This window comes from Syngnathoides biaculeatus, chromosome 6 (assembly GCF_019802595.1).
Source record: "Syngnathoides biaculeatus isolate LvHL_M chromosome 6, ASM1980259v1, whole genome shotgun sequence".
Taxonomy (NCBI): domain Eukaryota; kingdom Metazoa; phylum Chordata; class Actinopteri; order Syngnathiformes; family Syngnathidae; genus Syngnathoides; species Syngnathoides biaculeatus.
Window position 1 is genome coordinate 11,921,307 of NC_084645.1, and position 19,754 is coordinate 11,941,060.

Below are 19,754 nucleotides of genomic sequence, written 5' to 3' on the forward strand. Positions count from 1 at the left end.
TGCTGAGGCCTCCTCTCACCATAGCTGCTATTTGGAAAGAGAGGAGGCACTGAACTAATATGGAAAACATTTGGAACGGATTCCTTGAGCGGCTCTGATGCCACATATAGAGCAGGCGGCTTACAGTGGAGCAAAGAAAGAGGAGGGAGGGGCGCCAGAACGTTGCTAAGGGGGATTCCAGCACACCACTGCGCTGTGATAATATGAAATCTCACTTTGAAAAGAGGAATGAGTTGATACACACATAAATACACGAATCAGGAATGAGATCAATAATATTGCCGGTTGATCTATGAGTGTCACGAACATGGGACAAGGGGTTGGACCCAAATGCAGGACTCCGAGGCAAGGACATGGTTTTTGAGGGTGGTTTTATTCCATGCCTTACACAGGTGAGCAGTTCTAAAAAGGCAAAGGCACAAAAAACACGTGGCAAAAGTCAAGGTCGGATTACTACTATGCAAAAACAATACTTGGCTGTACATACTTGGCTACGGCGGCACAAATATACGAAAAAAAGCTCATATACTCACGCAGCCTCATGCGGTCTCATACGACAAAATGACCACTAATCCAACACATGCATCCATCCATCCATTTTTTTTTTGCCGCTTATCCTCACGAGGGTTGCGGGGAGTGCTGGAGCCTATCCCAGCTGTCAACAGGCAGGAGGCAGGGTACATCTTGATCTGGTTGCCAGCCAATCGCAGGGCACAGAGACGAACAACCATTCGCACTCACAATCACACTTATGGGCAATTTAGAATATTATTAAGTAATATGTTTTGGAGTGTGGAGTGGAGTCAAATAAATACATATGTGAAACCTAATTTTATAGTTGCCATGAGAAAATTTGAACGCATCAATTGCTCAAATTTGTTGAAGTATGTGATTGTGATATTTTCCCTTGTGCTTGAGTCAGAAAAGGCGCACAACAGCACGCCTTTCCACTTTTCTGGCTGCGCAAGTCTTTCGCTATCCCAAATTTGCCGTGAACCCACCTTCCTGTCAGCTATGAATTCTGACCCTGAAAAGTGGGCATCCTCTGTTAAAACTACCCATTGCAGTCAGCACCATTCCTCTTCTGCGCTTTTGAGTGACTTTTGGATATGTTATGGAATATTCACTTGGGTTGTGATATGTAGCTGTGTACATATAATGCAACAAAAGTTTTTATTATGTATTTACATTTCATTGTGTTTTGCTGTTGGTTTATTATTTGTTCAAAGAATAAATATGTGGTTTATTCCAAAACAACATACAACATCAAAAAACACGTTTTCCTACAAAGTGTGTTAAAGCAGTGTGTACATCTCATGAGCGAGTTCCCTATCTGCCACGTCAAGTGTGATTTTCTACCAAATCCATTTCTATAGCATTCACGTCTCAGTAAAACTTTATGCTCCAGGATTTACAAGCAGCCTCAGACTTCATGAGTCAGGCCTTTCTGGTTGTTTAGCACACCCGAGCTGGTTACGCAGCGTGGGTGTGCGAGAAATCACGATGGGAGGATTGGCGTACCTTAGTGGTGTGCAAGCCAGGGGTGTAAAAATTAAGGATAAATGGGAGAATATGGCCCTATGTGCGCAGTCGACAGTTGATATAAGAATATTCCCTAAATGTCAACATCGTTAGTGAGACAACAAACACAGCCGATGAAGAGTTATGATTTTTAGAAAAAAGCTTTATTCACAACAAGAAGCAGCGGAAGAAAAAGGAAGTAGAAGAACAGATATACCTGCTGAGATCAATAAACGAGTGCAATGCACGTGTACGGGCACACGGCTGGGCCGCTGCCATGGTTACAATACACTGCGTGAACGTGCTTATACTCGAGCAGGAGCTCACGTTCGACATCTGAGCTCTACGGTCTCTGCATTTACATTGTGCTCTTCTACTTCTGGAAAGATTGGAGTTTTACTGTTTGTGGGTTCATTTGCGATAATTCAGGTTTCCATCCATTTGTTTTTTCTGAAGATTTTTTTTGTCAGTTAGTTGCATCCAGTCATTTGCTTAATCTGGATGAGGCTAGTGTCTATAAATTATTATAACAGGTATTATATTGAAGTGTGCATTTATTTTTCTTGAAGTTAACAGTTAAGTTAGTGCGTACTTTTACATTGACCAGGGTCTTTCCTAAAGGGGTAGTTTGCAGTTTGCAAATTGCTAGCAAGGTTTAAATGTAGCCTCACTTCAAGGTGAAGTGGGTAACGGAAAAAAACATCAATCAATACATAATCTATCCATCCATTTTCTGTGCCACTTATCCTCACGAGGGTCGCAGGAACTCAGGATTTCCAAGCCCAGCAATGTAGCTGTCTATATAAAAGACACCACTTTTATATTTGTTTACCCTTGATTTGTTTTAAGAGTCCCCCCCCCAAAAAACATGACAGTCTCTGATAGGCTATTCCTACCTCAGTGTGACAAGTTTTAAAGCAATTAGCAAATTAAGTTGCAGCCATAAAATGGGCCCAGAGAAGGAAAGATCATTTTAATAATATTCTACTGCCAGGCCATATAGATACTTTGAACATATATCTATATCTATATCTGTCATATATATATATAAATATTTATATATGACAAAAAGTCTGCCCTGCGACTGACTGCCGACCAGGTCAGGGTGTAGTCTGCCTTTTGCCCAAGGTTTGCTGAGACCCTTGTGAGGATAAGTGGCTTGGACACTGGACAAAAAGTGTCGTATTTTTTATAAACTGCAAATTCCACCTTGATTTATTATGGGAGTTATTTGAAATTTTATGAAAGTTTACAAGATGGAAAACAGAATACGTTTTACGAACAAGATAGATACCCACTAAGACGGAGAGACGGAAAGTTGAAGGACACGTGACCCAAGCATGTCTTAATTGAATTGGTGTGAAAGTCATCACGCATGTGCTCGTTGAGTAGCTGCACGAATCAAGCCTCAGAATGATTTCAGCCTCCAGCAGTTGGCTCACCGGCTGCGGCCGCAGTGCCACACGCGCGTACACGCGCACTCCTCGCCGAGCAGGTTTGAGCGGACTTTGCGCCGTGACAAGACACGTGAGTGGGAAGCCGTTGCGTCGCTGAGAAGAGACGCGCGTGCGCTCTTGCTGGCCACGGCGGCTTTGCCAAGTGGCGGCGGTGTGAGGGGGAGGACGTGGAGGTGGGGGGAGGGGGTAGTCTGGTGCTTGGGTGTGGGGGAGCTGGGAAGGAGAGAGACACATCAGGCGCGGAGGGGGAAGTGGAAGAATCAGACAGTGTGAGGCGGCGCAGCTCCAAACTGAGGACAAGCACACGGTGTGCGCCCTCGTGGAATAACCAAACATTGGTGCCAAGAAAGGCTGCAGGAGACCGTCTGATGGATGAACCAAGAGCACGTTTACAGGAAAGACACTTCATGGAGCGCGCGGACTTTTTGGGGTGAGCAACTCTCTTTTGTGAAACAAACAAACAAAAACTCGTGCTTTACCGGACACTTTCCACCTTGTACTTTAGGGTGGACTACCCCTCTTTGTTCATGTGCAAGCCCAAAAGGGGAATCAAGCGGGAGGATGGCGGCAAGGTGCGAATTTGGAAACATTTCCCATCCCTTGATCTATTTTTTTTTTTTTTTTATCTCCCTCACGTAACTTTGGAGCACACCTGTCTCATTTTGCTTTGTTAACAGGACACTTATAAGTTACCACACCGTTTGATAGAGAAGAAGAGGAGAGACCGAATCAATGAATGTATCGGTCAGCTGAAGGATCTGCTGCCGGAGCATTTAAAGCTTTCGGTAAGATCACAACATTTAGAAAAAGAAAAAAAAAGTATAGGAAAGGTTAAGTGAAAAATGGCTTTGAAACGTCTCAGATGTGATCACACGCGTGTTTTGTCTCCTGCATGCAGACTCTGGGCCATTTAGAGAAGGCGGTCGTTCTGGAATTAACTCTGAAACATTTAAATGCGTTGACGGCGGTCACAGAGCAGCAGCACCAGAAGATCGTCGCTTTGCAGAACGGTGAGCGCAACACACTCCATCCGGCCGCATTCATAGCAGATGCATGCGGAGGTGCTCCGGTTGAAAGAGAACAAATAATAACACGCACGGGCGCGCTTTCGAGTGCAGCACGCGCGCACGTGCTCTGGCACTTGTCTCGCACGTGTTGTTTTCAGCTTCAGTTTGATATATATATATGCTGTATTTATACATTTACTCGGAACTTGCACCATGTATCGAATTTAAATTTGGGTTACATATTGATCTTTCTTCATCTTAAAATGTAGATTTTGGGTTAAAAAAAAAAGAAAGAACAACCCGCTACGGCAATTGACAAGCAATTAAAAAATAGCATATCTTAAATGTCACTCTTTCACCATGAAATTGGATGACTTTACCGTACCCTAAAGACACAAAAATGTAAATCGTGGGAAGAGTCAACAACCTCTTGTACAAGTGCTAAAAACTTTGTGTCCACTGATTCTGTTCCACGTCAAAGTGCCCCAGAGCTACTAAAATAGAGTCAATATTTGTGTTCTGTAAAGGAAAAAGGTAACAATAATGGGAATCTTGTGTCACGACCCATCGATTCGGAGGTAGGACCCAAATGCAGGAGTCGGGAGACGCAGAGGTAATTCGGGAAAAACGTTTATTATTCCAAGGTCGGGGATCGGGCTGGCAGTCAGGTGCAGCAGCGGTAGTCAGGACGTCGGGCGTGGAGGGCAGGTCCGCGGGCAGGCAGGAGTCGGTGCACGGGAGATCAATCAAGGAAGGCAGAAGTGTCAAAGGACTCGGGCTTACGGGGTCGGTCGGCGAACTGGCGGAGGTCGGTGCAGGTGTGCGCCTCCCAATCAGTGAGGCCGCGGGGGAACCCGCACAGCCAGGGCTGGACCGGCAGGACCATGACATCTTGAAACTTTGAAGCTGTGGCTACCTACCATAAATTTGCACATTTTTTTATGGGACAATGGTAAGAATGTTCAAGAGGGTAGCCTGAGCAGTCCCAAGAACTCTTTGTGTATTTATCCCATTTGCAAGGGTTCTGTGGAATTATGTCCCTGTAGGTCATAGGGGAATCTCCAAAGACTGAAAGAGTAAACAAAGCCTGAAGATGCCGCAGTTCACTTACTCCGAATTCAGTGCTGTAAAAATAATTTTTCAAGGTCGGTGAAGTGCAGTTACTCATCTGCACATCTCTGACACACTTCGCCCTATTGGCTATATTATTTTAAAGGGTCACAAATGACTCACAATTTCTTTGTTTTTTTTTTTTTTTTTTTTGGTAGAAAAATGAATCTTACTGCGTTATCTCAACCAGCATGCTTGAAGCCACCAAATTGCTTCAGGAAACAAAGCACAAAAAGCTGCTGTTCAAAACAGAAACCTCAGCCAGAATTTTGCATTATAAATTCAAAAATACCAATCTTAGTCCAACAAATAGTTACTGCCCAATAACAACAACAACACATGCAAGTAAAGAGCAACATTTAGCTTGATTTTCTACAACTGCAGTGCTAGATTCTGTTATGCTTTTGCTGAATACAATGTGAGGAACGGTGCCAATGCTTAAGGCCAGAAATGACCTGTTCACACCTTGTCTGTGTAGGCGTGTGTTTGTGTAGAGTGTATGGATGCTGACCTCAAGTGGACAAATTAAATGCCTGCCTGTGTTGTAAGTATCACATATTGGCATTGAATTGCATATATGATACGATATATGATACGGTATGTAACTCCCGCAATGCTAAGTCGGGTGCGGCTGTTATTTTTGCTCATCTTATGGGGAAATTGGCTTCATTTGATAATAAGAGTGTAAAAAAAAATCTTAAAGTATTCCAAATGGAATCCAACACATTTTCCAAGCACTCTCGGCCACACCTTTATGCACCTCTGGAAGAATTTTTCTGGTATCCTTTACAAGTTCCCATCATAGCCATCTTCAGGTCATCCCCGTCTTCAAAACGGGTCCCCTTACTGACCTCCATGAGCTTGATAAAGAGTGAAGTAATTCCATCGGACTAGGTCGCGTGAATAGGAAGTCTGTTCCAGCAAGGGGATGTTCTCCTCAGCCAACCAGGAACTGTCGGATGCTTGGGGCTCTGTGAGCAGGCATGTTGTCGTGGTGAAGCAGCGACAAGCTATCCTGCCACAACGCTTGACTCTTCTCGCGCGATGAACGAAGTAAATGCCTCGGGATCTCTTCATAAACATCCTGGTTGATTGTCTGGTCCACAGTGAAGAGGAAAAGCCTGTAGTCTACGTGCAAAATATAGCTCCCGAAAATTTCTGTTGTTTATCACCAAAAAGAAGTGGTGCATAAAAATACGCTTTCCTTTTTATGTGAAGTAACGTTGTGGTACATTTAGCTGACTGTGGTGCGGGGAGCGGAATTTCACTTCCTACTCAGTGACGGTGTGAACGTTACTGCGAGTGGTTGTCTGTGTCTATAAGTGCCCTGCGACAGGGTGGCAACCAGTTCAGGGTGTACGTAGTCTGGCATTCTCCCAAAGTCAGCCGGGATAGGCTCCAGTACCTGCCACCCTGAACAGGATAATTGATATTGAGAATGGATGGGTGTAAGATAGGGGATCAATGCAGTTTGAAAAGAGATGAGATCTCAACAGTGAAGGGTTAAACGTGACTATTATAATATTTTTCTAACAGGGGACCTGTCGATGAAGTCGTGCGTTCACACCGATGCGGACGCCTTCCATTCTGGTTTCCAAATGTGCGCCAAAGAAGTCCTGCAGTACCTGAGCCAGTTCGAACACTGGACTGCACAGGAGCAAAGCAGCGCCCAATTGATCCAGCACCTTCACAAGGCCCTGGCCCGGGTCCAGTCTGGCTCGCTTGTCCCCCAACAGCAACACGACGCACCAGACGGGCACAAAGCCGACAACCAAGCCAACTGTGTCCCGGTCATCCAGAGGACCCAAGGCGGGGATTTAACAGAGAACGACACGGACACGGACAGCGGCTACGGGGGTGAGGGGGGGAAGGACAAAGAGTGTGAGCACAACAACACTTTGCAGGTGGCCAAAGGTGTGAAAATAAAGCAGGAGTTTGGAGACGATCGCCCGGCCAAGAAACCAAAGATGAACTGGTCCGGTAATGGCTCCGGGGGTGCGGATGTGGCATTCGTGAACTCTCTGATGGGATTAACTGGAGTGGGACAGCAGACGCCAATTTGCATGCCTTTCTACTTCATCAACCCATCAGCCGCTGCCTCGTACATGCCTCTTTTCGATAAAAACAACATGGAGAAGGGCATGTACCCGGCGGCGGCAGCGGCCCTATCCTCTCCCTTCCCTTGGCTGTACCCTGCACAAGCATCCGCTGCTGCGGCCTTTCCGGGTTTGTCGGCGCACTTTGGTGCCTCGTCTCCGTGCAAGGATCCCCAATTTGCCGACGACGGCGACACCAGCTCACCCGATGAGCGTGAGGAAATTCCCACGAGCGACGAAGGTGACGATGGCGAGGAGAGCAGGAGTCACCAGCCACGTGACCAGTTGCCCCTCTGTCAAAGCAGCTAATTGACCGGGTCGGGTCAACTGGACCCAGGTGAATGTGCACTCGCCAATTAGATGCACCTCTTGTGTGAATGCTGAGAGTCAAACACCCCTAACTTCAACAATATGATTAAAATACTCGCTATTATTCCAGTTTGCATGTTTTCCGCACTTGTGTGGGTTTTCTTCCGGGTACTCCGGCTTCTTCCCACATGGCAAAGACACACACGTTAGGTTCATTTAACTTTCCAAATTGTCCATAAAGTAAACCCTCCTGGAACATGGCCTGCCTCAAATAGCAAAAAAATGACACACCCACCAAAGTGTTTAAGAGGTTAATAGTACTAACTGTAATATTGCCCCAGAGCACTTACATTGTTTTGCTTAAAAAATAAATGGCGAACAAATGATTTGTTTTTGAAGACTCCACAAACAACCCAGGCCGAACTTAATATGCTCCGCCACATAGTCGAGATTTCTAACTACTTTCCTATTTTCCTTTTAGCCAGCATTTTAGCACCATCTTGTGGCATTTCACGTGTCACAAAGAGCACAACAATATGCGAATAGCTCCGATTGGATTTCGCAGGCAAAAAGACAAAGAAATGGTGATCATGTGACTAGTGAACCACAAATAGGCCGGAGTTCACCGTATATGTGAATGGTTGTTGGTCTCTTTGCGCTCTGCGATGAGCTGGCGATCAGTCCAGGGGGTACGCCGCTTCTCGCCAAAAGTCAACTCACATACAGTATGCGCCAAGTCTCCTTCAAACTGACTGAAATTAAAAGATGGATTATTATAACACAGCCATTCAGAATGAATCAACAATTCTTTATCTTCATATTGGAACGTAGTTATGGCAAAAAAAAAAAAAAAAAAAGCGTGGGGAATAAATAGGTCCGGTCAATGAATGCTCCATAATTTCTCACCTACTTGGTCTTTTTCTACTATTATATCTACAGCAGCCAGGGGATACAGTTTCCTCTTCGACAACCCCGCAATATTTCTCATGTTTCAATACAAAAAACTAATGCAGGTCTACACGGAGCACCTCAAATGTTGTTTCTCAATAAGAACACCACGGGTCACGTTTTTTTTCCTTTGCAGAGTTGTTTATATGCGTGACGGTCTGTCGTCTGGTGTGGAACTGTGGACCTGCACTATGTATTTCACAGCTATCCGGTTCACAAGTGTTCTGCCTCGTCACTCGGTGTGCGGCGGGTCTCATAATGTCCCAATGTCATCCCCTCGGGGCCGTACTTTAATGGTGATTTGTTCACTCGGTTATTGTCCACCAATGTCACCACAATTCTCAGCATTCACACAGTTAATGATGTAATTCATGGCAGTTTGTGAGGATTGTAATGTTGAGGATGCAAGTTCAGGGAGGAGATTTTTGTGCGTCATTATTACCTGGATGGAACAGTTCTGACAGCGTGTGCCTTTTGCACTTCTACTAGATTAATTAATCTGAATGCTCATCGACGATGATTGGCATATATAGGCAACAAAACTGTTGTGTTGTACTGCAGTTAGTTTTGTATACTCTTTGATAAAATATTGTGAAATGGCAGCGTTGGTGCCAAATTTTGAGTACTACATGTGCAAGTGCGCAATATCCCAATCAGCTTGTCTCTTTGGATGTAAGACGTTGGGAACGACGTCTGCCAAGGTTTGGAACATCTCGCTGCATTTGCTCGGACTGTAAATATTCAAACCCGGATGGTAGTCGGGTTAATCAAGATGTAAATGTGCACTAAGAGGGCCTAGAAGGCCACAATACCTCACCCCTAGCATTGATCGGGGTACTCGGACATTACGGTTCCTCTTAAAATACAAAAACTATCAGACGTAAAGACAGACAAAGTTAATGCTTGTACAATAGCAATCAAATTGAATGTCAGCTATATCTGGTCCACAATCGTAGAAACTCCACAATATGCTGTATAAGCATAAGCAGCATATTGTCGGTTCCCCAAACTAAGCATTTCTGTACTGATTTGCAGTGAGCCAGCCCTTTTACCTCCAGGAAGCAATGTAGGATAGCACCTTATGGATCTTTAATATTGAATGTATCTGTATTTTCCATGCTGTTAACGTTTGTACAGTATGTAGGAAGAGCTTTCCTCTCTGAGATGTAAAGTGCACTTTTTTTCTGCTTTTATTTCCACCCACAAAGCCCCAAAGGTCGTATATTACCCACGAAAAACAATTGTTGTAATTGACCTTTTGTGTTGTTGATGTATTTTTGTCTTGAATCAAACGTGTGATTTCAAGTCAAACCTGGATCAGAGATGTCACACTTGTGATGACTTCATTCAGTGCAGTGGAGATTCTGTCATTTTCCCAATTTTGCTATTATCCATTTTGATCATTTGGCTCCTAATCAGCTCGATTACGTAAAGCATTATGTTTAATGAAGGAACAACAAAAAAACTGTGGTCACATGATTGTAATTTGAGAAAAATTCCTGCAACTTTGGTGACGCCAAGCTTTGAAAAAGTTTTATGTCATTGACTACCCTTGATTCTCTTTGTATTTTGGAAACAGTTGCTTTTTGTAGTTTCTTTCAGCTGGACTCCCCTCAAATGGGTTAGCAGCTCTTATAGAAAGTGGCATGTATGTCTGTAAATATTTTTTGTGAATGTACTATAAAATGTCAATGTTGTAGATGTCTATGGATTTTTTTCAAGAAAAAAAAATTCCCTTGAGCAGTTGTTGCACATTTTGTTGCTTTACACATTATGCTGTTATAATGATTGCTGATGAGTTGAAAAATAAATGTCAAAACCCAACATGGCACTTTTCTCTCATTAAACGTGTGAATGTGGTGTTTGAATTAAAAGACTGTTTGAAGCCAGAAATCCTGGTGATTTAAAGGTTTGGCACTTAAAGAAAGCCTGCACGGTGTCTTCAAACATCCACAAAGAGTGTTGCACTCATGCTCCAATCAGATGACAAGTCATGCCAGAGGAATGTACAATAAGACCATGTCATGTGATATAAGGATGATGGAGATTACCTCAGATGAAAAACAATCGGACCAGAGGGGGTTACTGAAACACCATTTGAAACATTACACTGTAGATCTCCCCGAAGTCGATTACACGTGGTTCAGAATAACTCTAATCAGTGCTTAATTAGGACTTCTGCCTTCTGACTTTTAAAACGTTGAACTGACGATAATGTGCCCCCACAACGAATTATAGTATGGGATGAATAATATTAGCCCACACGCATGATGATCTTAGTTCTCGTTTTAAATTTTTCTGAATCTGAAAGCTTTCACCTTTAAGTAAATACCTCCATCTCCTGGGCAAAGCATGAAATACACTTGGAATGCACCGCAGAGTACTGTTGAATATATAATAGTGTATATATTTTTTTACATATTTCAGACGGTTTTTATTGAATCATACCATTCTTATCACAACAGTTACAACCAAACACTGTATCCGTCAAGGAGGAATTAAGCAAAAAATTGAGCTACATTTGACATCTTGCAAATCTCAAGAGCATTGTAAACAGTGACCACACATCACACAAAATGTACACAAGTTCTGTAAAGTGGAACGCTATCCGAATTTATCTGTTGATTCTTTTATGTAAAAAAACAAGTCAAATTATAAACCCTAATTTGAATATTAACGTGAGTTATATAACGGCCATGATGTGTCTTTTGTACAAATTGACAGATGTGAAGACTGCTAACAATTACTTGTGTAAATGAATAAGGTTGGAAGGGTTTGCATAATAATACTGAATATTTTACAGCAAATAAATAAGAGGATAATACAGTGAGTGTGGGGGAAAAAACTTGCAGTCACATCCATTCCCAAACATTTCCTGTTAACTATTGCAAAGAATAATTTTATTCAGGTGCCATGCTATTAGTGCAGCCATGTGGCACTACTGCAACTACTGTACATACATTGCAGATTTATCTCTTTAATAAGTCCATCTTTATTCACTGCCCATCAAGGCACTTTGCTGTGGTTAGCAGCTGAGATACAATCGAACATTAACACACAAACTGTACATTAAAGAGCTGGAGCATGCTACTGTACTGTCGGTGCTCTGCACGTATATGGCTAAGAACATCCCAATCATGCACTCAGGGCTTTTCATCTTTGGCAACAAAATCAGAATCCATTACATGAAAAACAAAATAAATCCTTCCAGAGGTGAATTGATTCCATTTCAACAAGAACATTTTCTGCAGGAATGTGGCCACTGCATTTAGGATACGAGGAATGCGCCGTCTGACTGGCTGAAGAAATAATGACGTATTTTAGATGAAAAAGAAAAATCATATCCATAAAATTGAGCCCATTTGTGCGTAGTTTTAACAAGTTACAGTTAACTGAATCATATTCAATCGTTTTTGTATATCTTTTTTTTTTTTTTTTTTACATCATTCGGGCTTCAGGTGGAATAAATGTGTTCACTGATCCTAACTACTCAATGGATATTGTCATTCACATTCATTCTAGAAAGGCCATTGTTTGGAATTATAGTACCAGCGAGAAAGCAGTATAAAACATTTAGAACCTACCAGTGATTAAAATGACATTTAAAAAGGTTGTTTTAAAACCAGTCCATGGCAGTCTGATCCATGTTTGGAGACTAGTTCTAACAGCATGCTTATCACCTGACCTTCTTTGTGTGCCAACAAATCCTTCACATCAAAGATCGCCCTTGTTCCTTAGCTAAAGGTTGCCTCATAACACAGTCTATGAGTTGTGTTATAGAGGTAACCTCTACAAAGGCTCTGAGGAGAAAGAAGCCATTGTGCTATTGTCTCAGGCAGCGCATGTGTGCAGTGGAGCCTCAAACATAAATACCCTCCGGGTTCAGACTGGAGCTGAGAGGACTTTTTAAGACCCGCAGATGACTGGACAGTGGCTGCAGGGACACGGGACGCTTCAGGGAGCCGGTTAGCGGAACCACATCTAAAAATGGAAACATATGACATGCTTACAAAATACGAAATATGATTTGGCACAGAAGAAAGGCTTGTGACTACAAGTCAGAATTAATTAAGAATGGTGACTATTACTACTACTATACTACTACATTTCAAATCGATCCATACTCGACAGTGCTTGCCTGAATTCAGGTCATATCCCAGCTGATTTGCGTTGAGAAGCGTGCTAAACCCGGGACTGGTTGCAAGCCAAACATGAGGTAATTACAGGCAAACAACATTCAAACTAAGATTCACACCCCACATTAGAAATATGTAATGGTGTGGTCAGTCATGCTCGCAGATGTAAAGTTTCGTGTGTGGTCCACCAGTCATGCCCGCAGATAAAGTTGCGGGTGTGATTAGGGATAGAATCTCAAGACCTTAAAATAACTCACTGGATTAATATGACATTACCGTAAATTAAAAATAAAATAAACAAATACATAACTAAATTAGAAAACAAAAATTTCAAACTCAGAAATGATCATTTCCAACTTCAACTGATATTAGTAGAATATGATATAAAACGGTATTTAAAATTTTAGGTATATGGACAGAATAGTCTAACGTAAGAACTTAGATCAAGTCAAAGTAAATCACAATCTCATGCTCATTATTGTTAGATACTGAAACATTACCTGTGTTATATCCCAGAAATGTTTTCAGTGTAACTGAATTTCCTTTGACATGGCTCATGATGTTGATGACTTTCGACGTAAATGTGCTTGCCGTACGTGAAGAGGCTCTGAACATCCGCTTTTGGCATAACTCAGGGCCCTGGCTAGGCTGTTTTCATAATTAGCCATTTTTTGTAGCCAAAATTATTTTTCATTAGCCACTTTTCTATAATCATAGCCAAAAAAAAATCATTCACAGCGGGCAAAACGGTTGTCGACTAAGATGACTAATACTCTTTCTTGTTCTTCAGGTTACATGCATACAAATAACTTTCAGACGTAAATGTGATACAAGGAATTATATTTTTATTGGTAACTGAATCTAATAAAAATTAAGAATGACAGAGATGTGTCATAAAAATAAAAAAGTGTCTCAATCCTCTTCTGTACGCCTGACTGTAGAAAAGAACATCAGTGTTCAACACTACGTTTTTGCATGTACCCTGCCATAAAGATTCTCCTCTTTTTACTGCTCACCCATTTAAAGAAACTTTTATCAAAATCAAACAATTCTTCTTCAGGGCCATCAATTTTAATTAATGATTAACAGTTCATTTACACTTTCTGTTTTGAGACAGTTCTTTAAGGACGTCTTTACAATGGTATGCCTGCAGAAGCCGCGTTCTACATCAACTACGTCTTTGCAGTTGCAGCTAACTTGTGATCAGCTGTCTGTTGATGCTTCAACGAAGTCATCCAACTTCGGCGCCACCTATGATTTTCAGCGTGTCAGAACATTTTTTCTTCCACTGTCAATACATCATTGGCAGGAAAAATTTGAGTCGCTCAAATTGACATACAATTCCAATTTACAATTTAGAAAACCTTTCCTGGCGAATCTTTCGCCTCTGCCCTGCAGTGATGGGAAGTAGATTTTCCGACAACAGACAAAGTTCTGTTGGGCGTCTTTCCCGCGTAATGGGCATCACTCAAAGTTGGCATCTGACACGCTGGATTTATACCACTCCCATCCTTTGTTTTTAGGAGGATAATCCCAACGGTTTATAAATTTTCCGTAGCATCAACAGGTAGCATTAACTGATGCCGAGAAAGCGTGGGTTTGACGGGGAACCCAGATGCAGTTGTCTCCGATGTAAAGAATTATGTGCTCAACTTCTGGTATAGCTTCCGACGAAACACGCTAAAGCCAGGAATCAAATACGAATTCTTGTAATATAGATAAAAGTCTACAACAGTACAGAATCGTATGCTAGGATAAACAGCCAATTTACATATTCATTTTTTTTCGTCATTTCAAAACTTCACTCGCCAGACTCAGTTTGTGTTCGCATATGGCAAAGGCCCTGTAACTTCCAAACATGCTCAGGACGGTTAACTTGCATTTCCTGCTTCCCGGGTGAACATTGATTGTTTAGGAGCAGGCTTGTTTAGTTAACAACGTTTATGAAATAAACATGTAAATTTATGTCAAGACTACACAAAATAAGCGACGTCTTTCAATAGCTATTTTTTCTACTCGTAACAAATTTTACGCACGTGATTTTTCATGCTCGACTATGCAGATTTGCAAGCGCGATCGCGCTTGTCAAATCACAGTGACTGCACCAACGACAATTGACCCCTCCGTACAGGGCACTTAACCACGCCTCCCGAAGTTACGTCACCCCACGTGTGCTAACCTCAGACAGACAATTAGCAAAAATGGCGGCGCAGGAAGAAAAGACTAGAGCGAAATTGTCCGATTTATCATCCGATTTCTCACTCGCATTCTTAGCGAATAGTGAAATATCGTTGAAAAGCAGACAGAAGGGCTTCAAGTATTTCAGCGAGGAGTATTTCAAATGGTATTTACATGCATATCGACGGAGAAACCATTGATATTAGCGCGAGATCTTTCCGGTGTCAGAGGAAGACCGAGAAGCCACACTTCTTACTTACGTAGGTTCGGCACTAATTCAAGAATAATTATCGAGGGGAGCGCGTGACGTTACACAAAGAAAACGAGAGAAACAACTCGTAAATCAAGCCTCACCTTCTTTTCCTTACGGCGGTTCACAAACGGCTATACAGATACACATACAGATTCTGCACACAAGTGTGATATGTAACATGAAAATAGGAAACTGTCAATGACGAATTCGTCTTTGGGTTATATTATATTATGTGGCTTCTCAGTCTTCCGCTGACTCCGGAAAGATCTCGCGCTAATATCAATGGTTTCTCCGTCGATATGCATGGATATACCATTGAAATACCGCTCGCTGAGATACTTGAAGCCCTGCTGTCTGCTTTTCAACGATATTTCACTGTTAGCTAAGAATGCGAGTGAGAAATCAGCCGGTAAATCGGACAGTTTCGCTCTATTCTTTTCTTGCTGCGCCGATATTTTTGCTAATTGTTTGTCTGACGTCAGTGCACGTGGCGCGACGTCATTTCAGGAGGCGTAGTTAAGTGCCCTGTTCCCTGTAGCCAATTCCAAGGCTTCCAATAATGTTATACTGTAATACATTTTTGGAATGTAGTACAAAAGCCAGTGTACAGGAACAGGAAGAACCACACTCTACAATCTACACAGGACGAGCAGATCTGAAATACAAATCCAACACCTTCAAATTGTGAGGCAGATGAACTACAGGTATTCCAATTTCAACTGTACTCCCACATTCCAAATTGCAATGTGATAAGAGTACAACCAACTGCATTAAAAAAAAGTGCCACTTGGGGGCAGTGCAGGAAGATTTTATGATCTGCTCTTGACATTTTACACACATGCAGGTATAAAAGAAAATCACGGGAAAGTCCAGTTAGGTTAAGTTAACAGGATTGTAGCAAGACAAGAACTGCAAGCACTGGTCCAATGGATCAGTGACAAAAACGAACCAAAGGAGAATCTTTCAATAAGAAGAAAGGTTTGCCAGCCGTCAAGTTCATCAAATAAATATTTCACTGCCACTGTTCCAAAGAGCAATACTTTAGTTTTTGTTTTGATCCATTTTCTTCGCCAAGGCTTGTTCCACACTGGGGACCTTGACTAGAAATTAAAAGACTATAATTCTAAAATAATTCCACCATTAAAACTATTTTACACACACGCACTTTTTTCCCTCTTTTATGCTATATGTTGCCATAATGCTATATGCTATCATTTATTCACAATTTTTTTTACTCATATGTCAGTGATGGTATAGTGGCACACATCCACCCTTGTGAGGATAAGCCGCTTGGGAAATGGATGGATGGATAATTGTATCGTTTCAATTATTGTTTTATGTACAGCATTGTTAGAGCTGTGGCTGTTGTTTATTTGCCATATACAGGACATACTGAAAATGTCAACGCACCTTAAACTCGAATAACATCGAAATGAAAAGCTTTTTCTCATCATTAACTACATACTCATTATCCTACTTATCTAAAAAATAAAATTTCCAATAATTTCATTGTAATATTTTTCTTTTTTTTTCCCCACTTTTGACACAGCAGTGGGTGGATGGTACCCTAGCGCCCTCTATTGACCAGCAGCCAGTAAATATGCATATACAGTAATCCCTTGTTTTTCGCGGTTAATTGGTACCAGACTCACTCGGCAAAAAAACTAAAAACCATGAAGTAGGGTTTTTTTTTTTTTTTTTTTGCTTCATAGGTCCTTGTCGTCTTGCTGGGGATGCCGCATTATACACTCAATGTGGCTTCCTGCTACAGTACTGTACTAATGTACACTGGCGTTTTTTTCATTTTTATATTTTTGCATCATTGGTCCACGTCGTCGTGCCGGGATGGCGGATTGCCGTTGCCCGTAATATACAGTACAGTGCTGTACTCATGTATGCTGCCGTTTTTTTTTTTCAATTAATTAATACATTTTTCCTTCATTGGTCAATGTCACGCTGGGGATGGTGCATTAGTATGTAGTGATCCAGCTTTTTTTTGGGGGGGGGGGGTAATCAGAAATCCGCAATGCACTGAATCCGCGGTAGGTGATCCGCGAAGGACAGAGGGATTACTGTACTGGATACGTGCACCCCGCTTTATTTGAATGGACATTTAGGAGAATATTATGACATAGATGCTGCCACTATTTAGCTACCTCTAATTTAAAATCAGTTTTGTCTCTGATACCCACTGAACAGGAAAAAAAGGCGGAAAATAACAGACTTAGACGGTTAGTGTGTAAAGGGCTTGTGTGTCAGGCCTGTGATTGACTGGTGATCAGTCCAGGGTGTGCCTCCAAGTCAAGTTGCTTCTGATTCCGAATAGGATATGCAATAGAAAATGGATGGATATTTTCAACGCTTACTAAGCAGTGTTTCTCCAGAAATATATCATAATGTCTTTAAAAACTGTTTAGTGGTGGCTAATGGAAATAAACCTTGATTTGATTGTGACTGAATCCATGTAATTTATTTAGGCTTGCAACAGGTACTTGGAGTACCTCAAAATAATAAAGAATTTTTTCTGCCTCTGGGAACAGTTTTATTTGATTGTGAAGCTCAAGAGACACACGGCCATTAATGTGGCACAATCCACTTAGGTCACATCCAGATGAAGCCACAAGTCTACATACACCTTGCAAAAACATGTACTTTTTTGTCTCACAGTCTAAAGTCAAATCAGACTAAACCTCTCCTTTTTCAGGTCAGTGAGAATCACTAAAATTACTTAATTTTGTAAAAGGCCACAATTATGACAGAGAATTTCTTCAAGAATTTTACATTATTTTCATTGAGTTCAAACGTTTACATACATCTTCGTGGGATCGAGTACCATTTCCTTTGAAATGCATGACTTAGGTGAGTGCATGACTGCTGGAATTCTGGCCCATTCCTCCTGACAGAACTGGGCTAACTGAGTGTGGTTTGTTGGTTGCCTTGATGACACGTGCCTTTTCAAACCTACGCACAATTTCTTAATGAAATTCACATCAGAATTTTGTCATGGCCATTCTAAGACATTGACTTTGTTCTCCTCAAGCCACTTTTTAACATTCTGCTAGTATCCGTAGGGTCATTCTCCATTTGGAAGATCCATTTGTGCTCAACTTTTACCTTTCTGGCTGATGTCTTGACATCTCCATGTAATGTTCTTTCTTCATGATGCCATCTATTTTATGGAGCCCTCGAGCAAAACAGTGTGGAAGTAAATTATTATTTCAAAGTGATCACATTTTCAATGGCTGTATTTTAGTTTAACATTTCAATGTCAACAAATTCGCAATATAAAAAAATTCAACCTTAAATATTTTCAGTCTCCTGAGATTCAACTGGCTACAATTTGATGTCTAAATTCAGTGTTAAGAAGGGAGGGTTACATCAGGTCTTTTTAACACTGAACACTGTCATGGGCATGGCGTGGCCACGGCTCTGGGCGGCACCACCTCTGACAGGTGTCACACAGCTGCTGTTCATTTGACTGTAATTAGACCAGGCATTGAAGTTGGAGTTTTGTCACTGATAGTTGCCAGTTCGTTGCATTGCATTTACTGCATGTTGGATTCTCCACTATTGAGCGTAAGTCTATTGGAGAGCTATCCTTGTCACAGAGAGTCTGTGCCCTTTTAGTTTGTCCACGTCTTGTCAAGTTTCTTAGTTTGTTCCATCATCATCGGACCTCAGTTCATGTTTTTGGATACTGCCTTTAGTCTAGCGTTTTTGTGCCTCTGCCTTGTCGGACTGCTACACATGCTATTGACCTTGGACTGAATAGAGACACTTCCCAAACTGCTCCTAAGGCTCGGGACTCGTGCATTTGAATTCAGCCCCAAGTTCTGGCCATGACAGAACACTGAATTTAACCGGTGAATTTCAGATAACGAATTGCAGCCAGTTGAATTGCAGACAATGTATTGTAGCCAGTTGAATCTGAGGAAACTGAAAATATTGCGTTTGAATTTTGAAGGTTGAATTCTTTTATATGGCAAATTTAACATTGGAAAGCTAAATTGAAATACAGCTATTGAAAATGTGATCACTTTGAAATAATAATGTGAATTTTACGACCTAAAATTTTCAGGGCATTTTTAAATTCAAATCCTGGTGGTACATATTCACTTCCTTGAAACAGCCCCACAAGATGATGCTGGCACCTCCATGCTTGACAGTTGGTTTGGTGTTCTCAGGTCTATAAGCTTCCCCCTTTTTTCTGAAGATGTAATGTCGGTCATTCTGGACAAACGGCTCCACTTTAGTTTCATCCAATCACAGGAGATGTCTCCAGAATTTAAGATCTTTGTCTCTGTGTCTTTTTGCAAACTGTAATCTGGCTTTTTTATGTTTCTTTAGGAAAAATTACTTAATTCTTGTGAGTGGCCTTTCAGCTCGTCGGTGGAGGACTTGCTTCACTGTACGTAATGACAGTTTCTTACCAGCTTAGTCCCGCATCTTCACAAGATGAAGGGAGGCCCCGTAGCTCAGTGGTTAGAGCACTGGTTTGGTAAACCAGCGGTTGTGGGTTCGTATCCCACTGGGGGTTCCACTCCCTGAGAAGGGTTGCGTCAGAAAGGGCATCTGGCGTAAAAATTGTGCCAAACATATATGTGCGTTCATCTGAGATGACTCGCTGTGGCGACCCCGAAAGGGACAAGCCGAAAGTAACCTCCTCCTTCACAAGATGAAGGATAAAATAGCTTTGGTGTGACGAGTCTTCACTAGCCAGTGCTGAGTGTGTGTAGTTG

General features: G+C 41.8%; 2 protein-coding genes across 4 annotated transcripts in view; one reads left to right on the forward strand and one right to left on the reverse strand.

Annotated features, from left to right (window-relative positions):
- The first annotated feature begins 3,182 nt into the window (after nt 1-3,182).
- Nucleotides 3,183-10,272, forward strand: bhlhe41 (basic helix-loop-helix family, member e41). The gene is made up of 5 exons (XM_061823528.1): nt 3,183-3,408; nt 3,484-3,550; nt 3,656-3,763; nt 3,877-3,988; nt 6,632-10,272. The coding sequence occupies exons 1-5, from the start codon at nt 3,347-3,349 to the stop codon at nt 7,498-7,500; spliced, it is 1,218 nt and encodes a 405-aa protein (XP_061679512.1). The 5' UTR covers nt 3,183-3,346; the 3' UTR covers nt 7,501-10,272.
- Nucleotides 10,273-10,871: 599 nt separating this feature from the next.
- LOC133501699 (ras association domain-containing protein 8) overlaps nt 10,872-19,754 on the reverse strand; it is a 49,294-nt gene continuing 40,411 nt past the window's right edge. For all 3 annotated transcript variants that reach the window (XM_061821564.1, XM_061821563.1, XM_061821562.1), the window contains exon 6: nt 10,872-12,429. In XM_061821564.1, the coding sequence (XP_061677548.1) occupies nt 12,308-12,429 (122 nt within the window). In that variant the 3' untranslated portion in view covers nt 10,872-12,307. The remainder of the gene's footprint in view (nt 12,430-19,754) is intronic.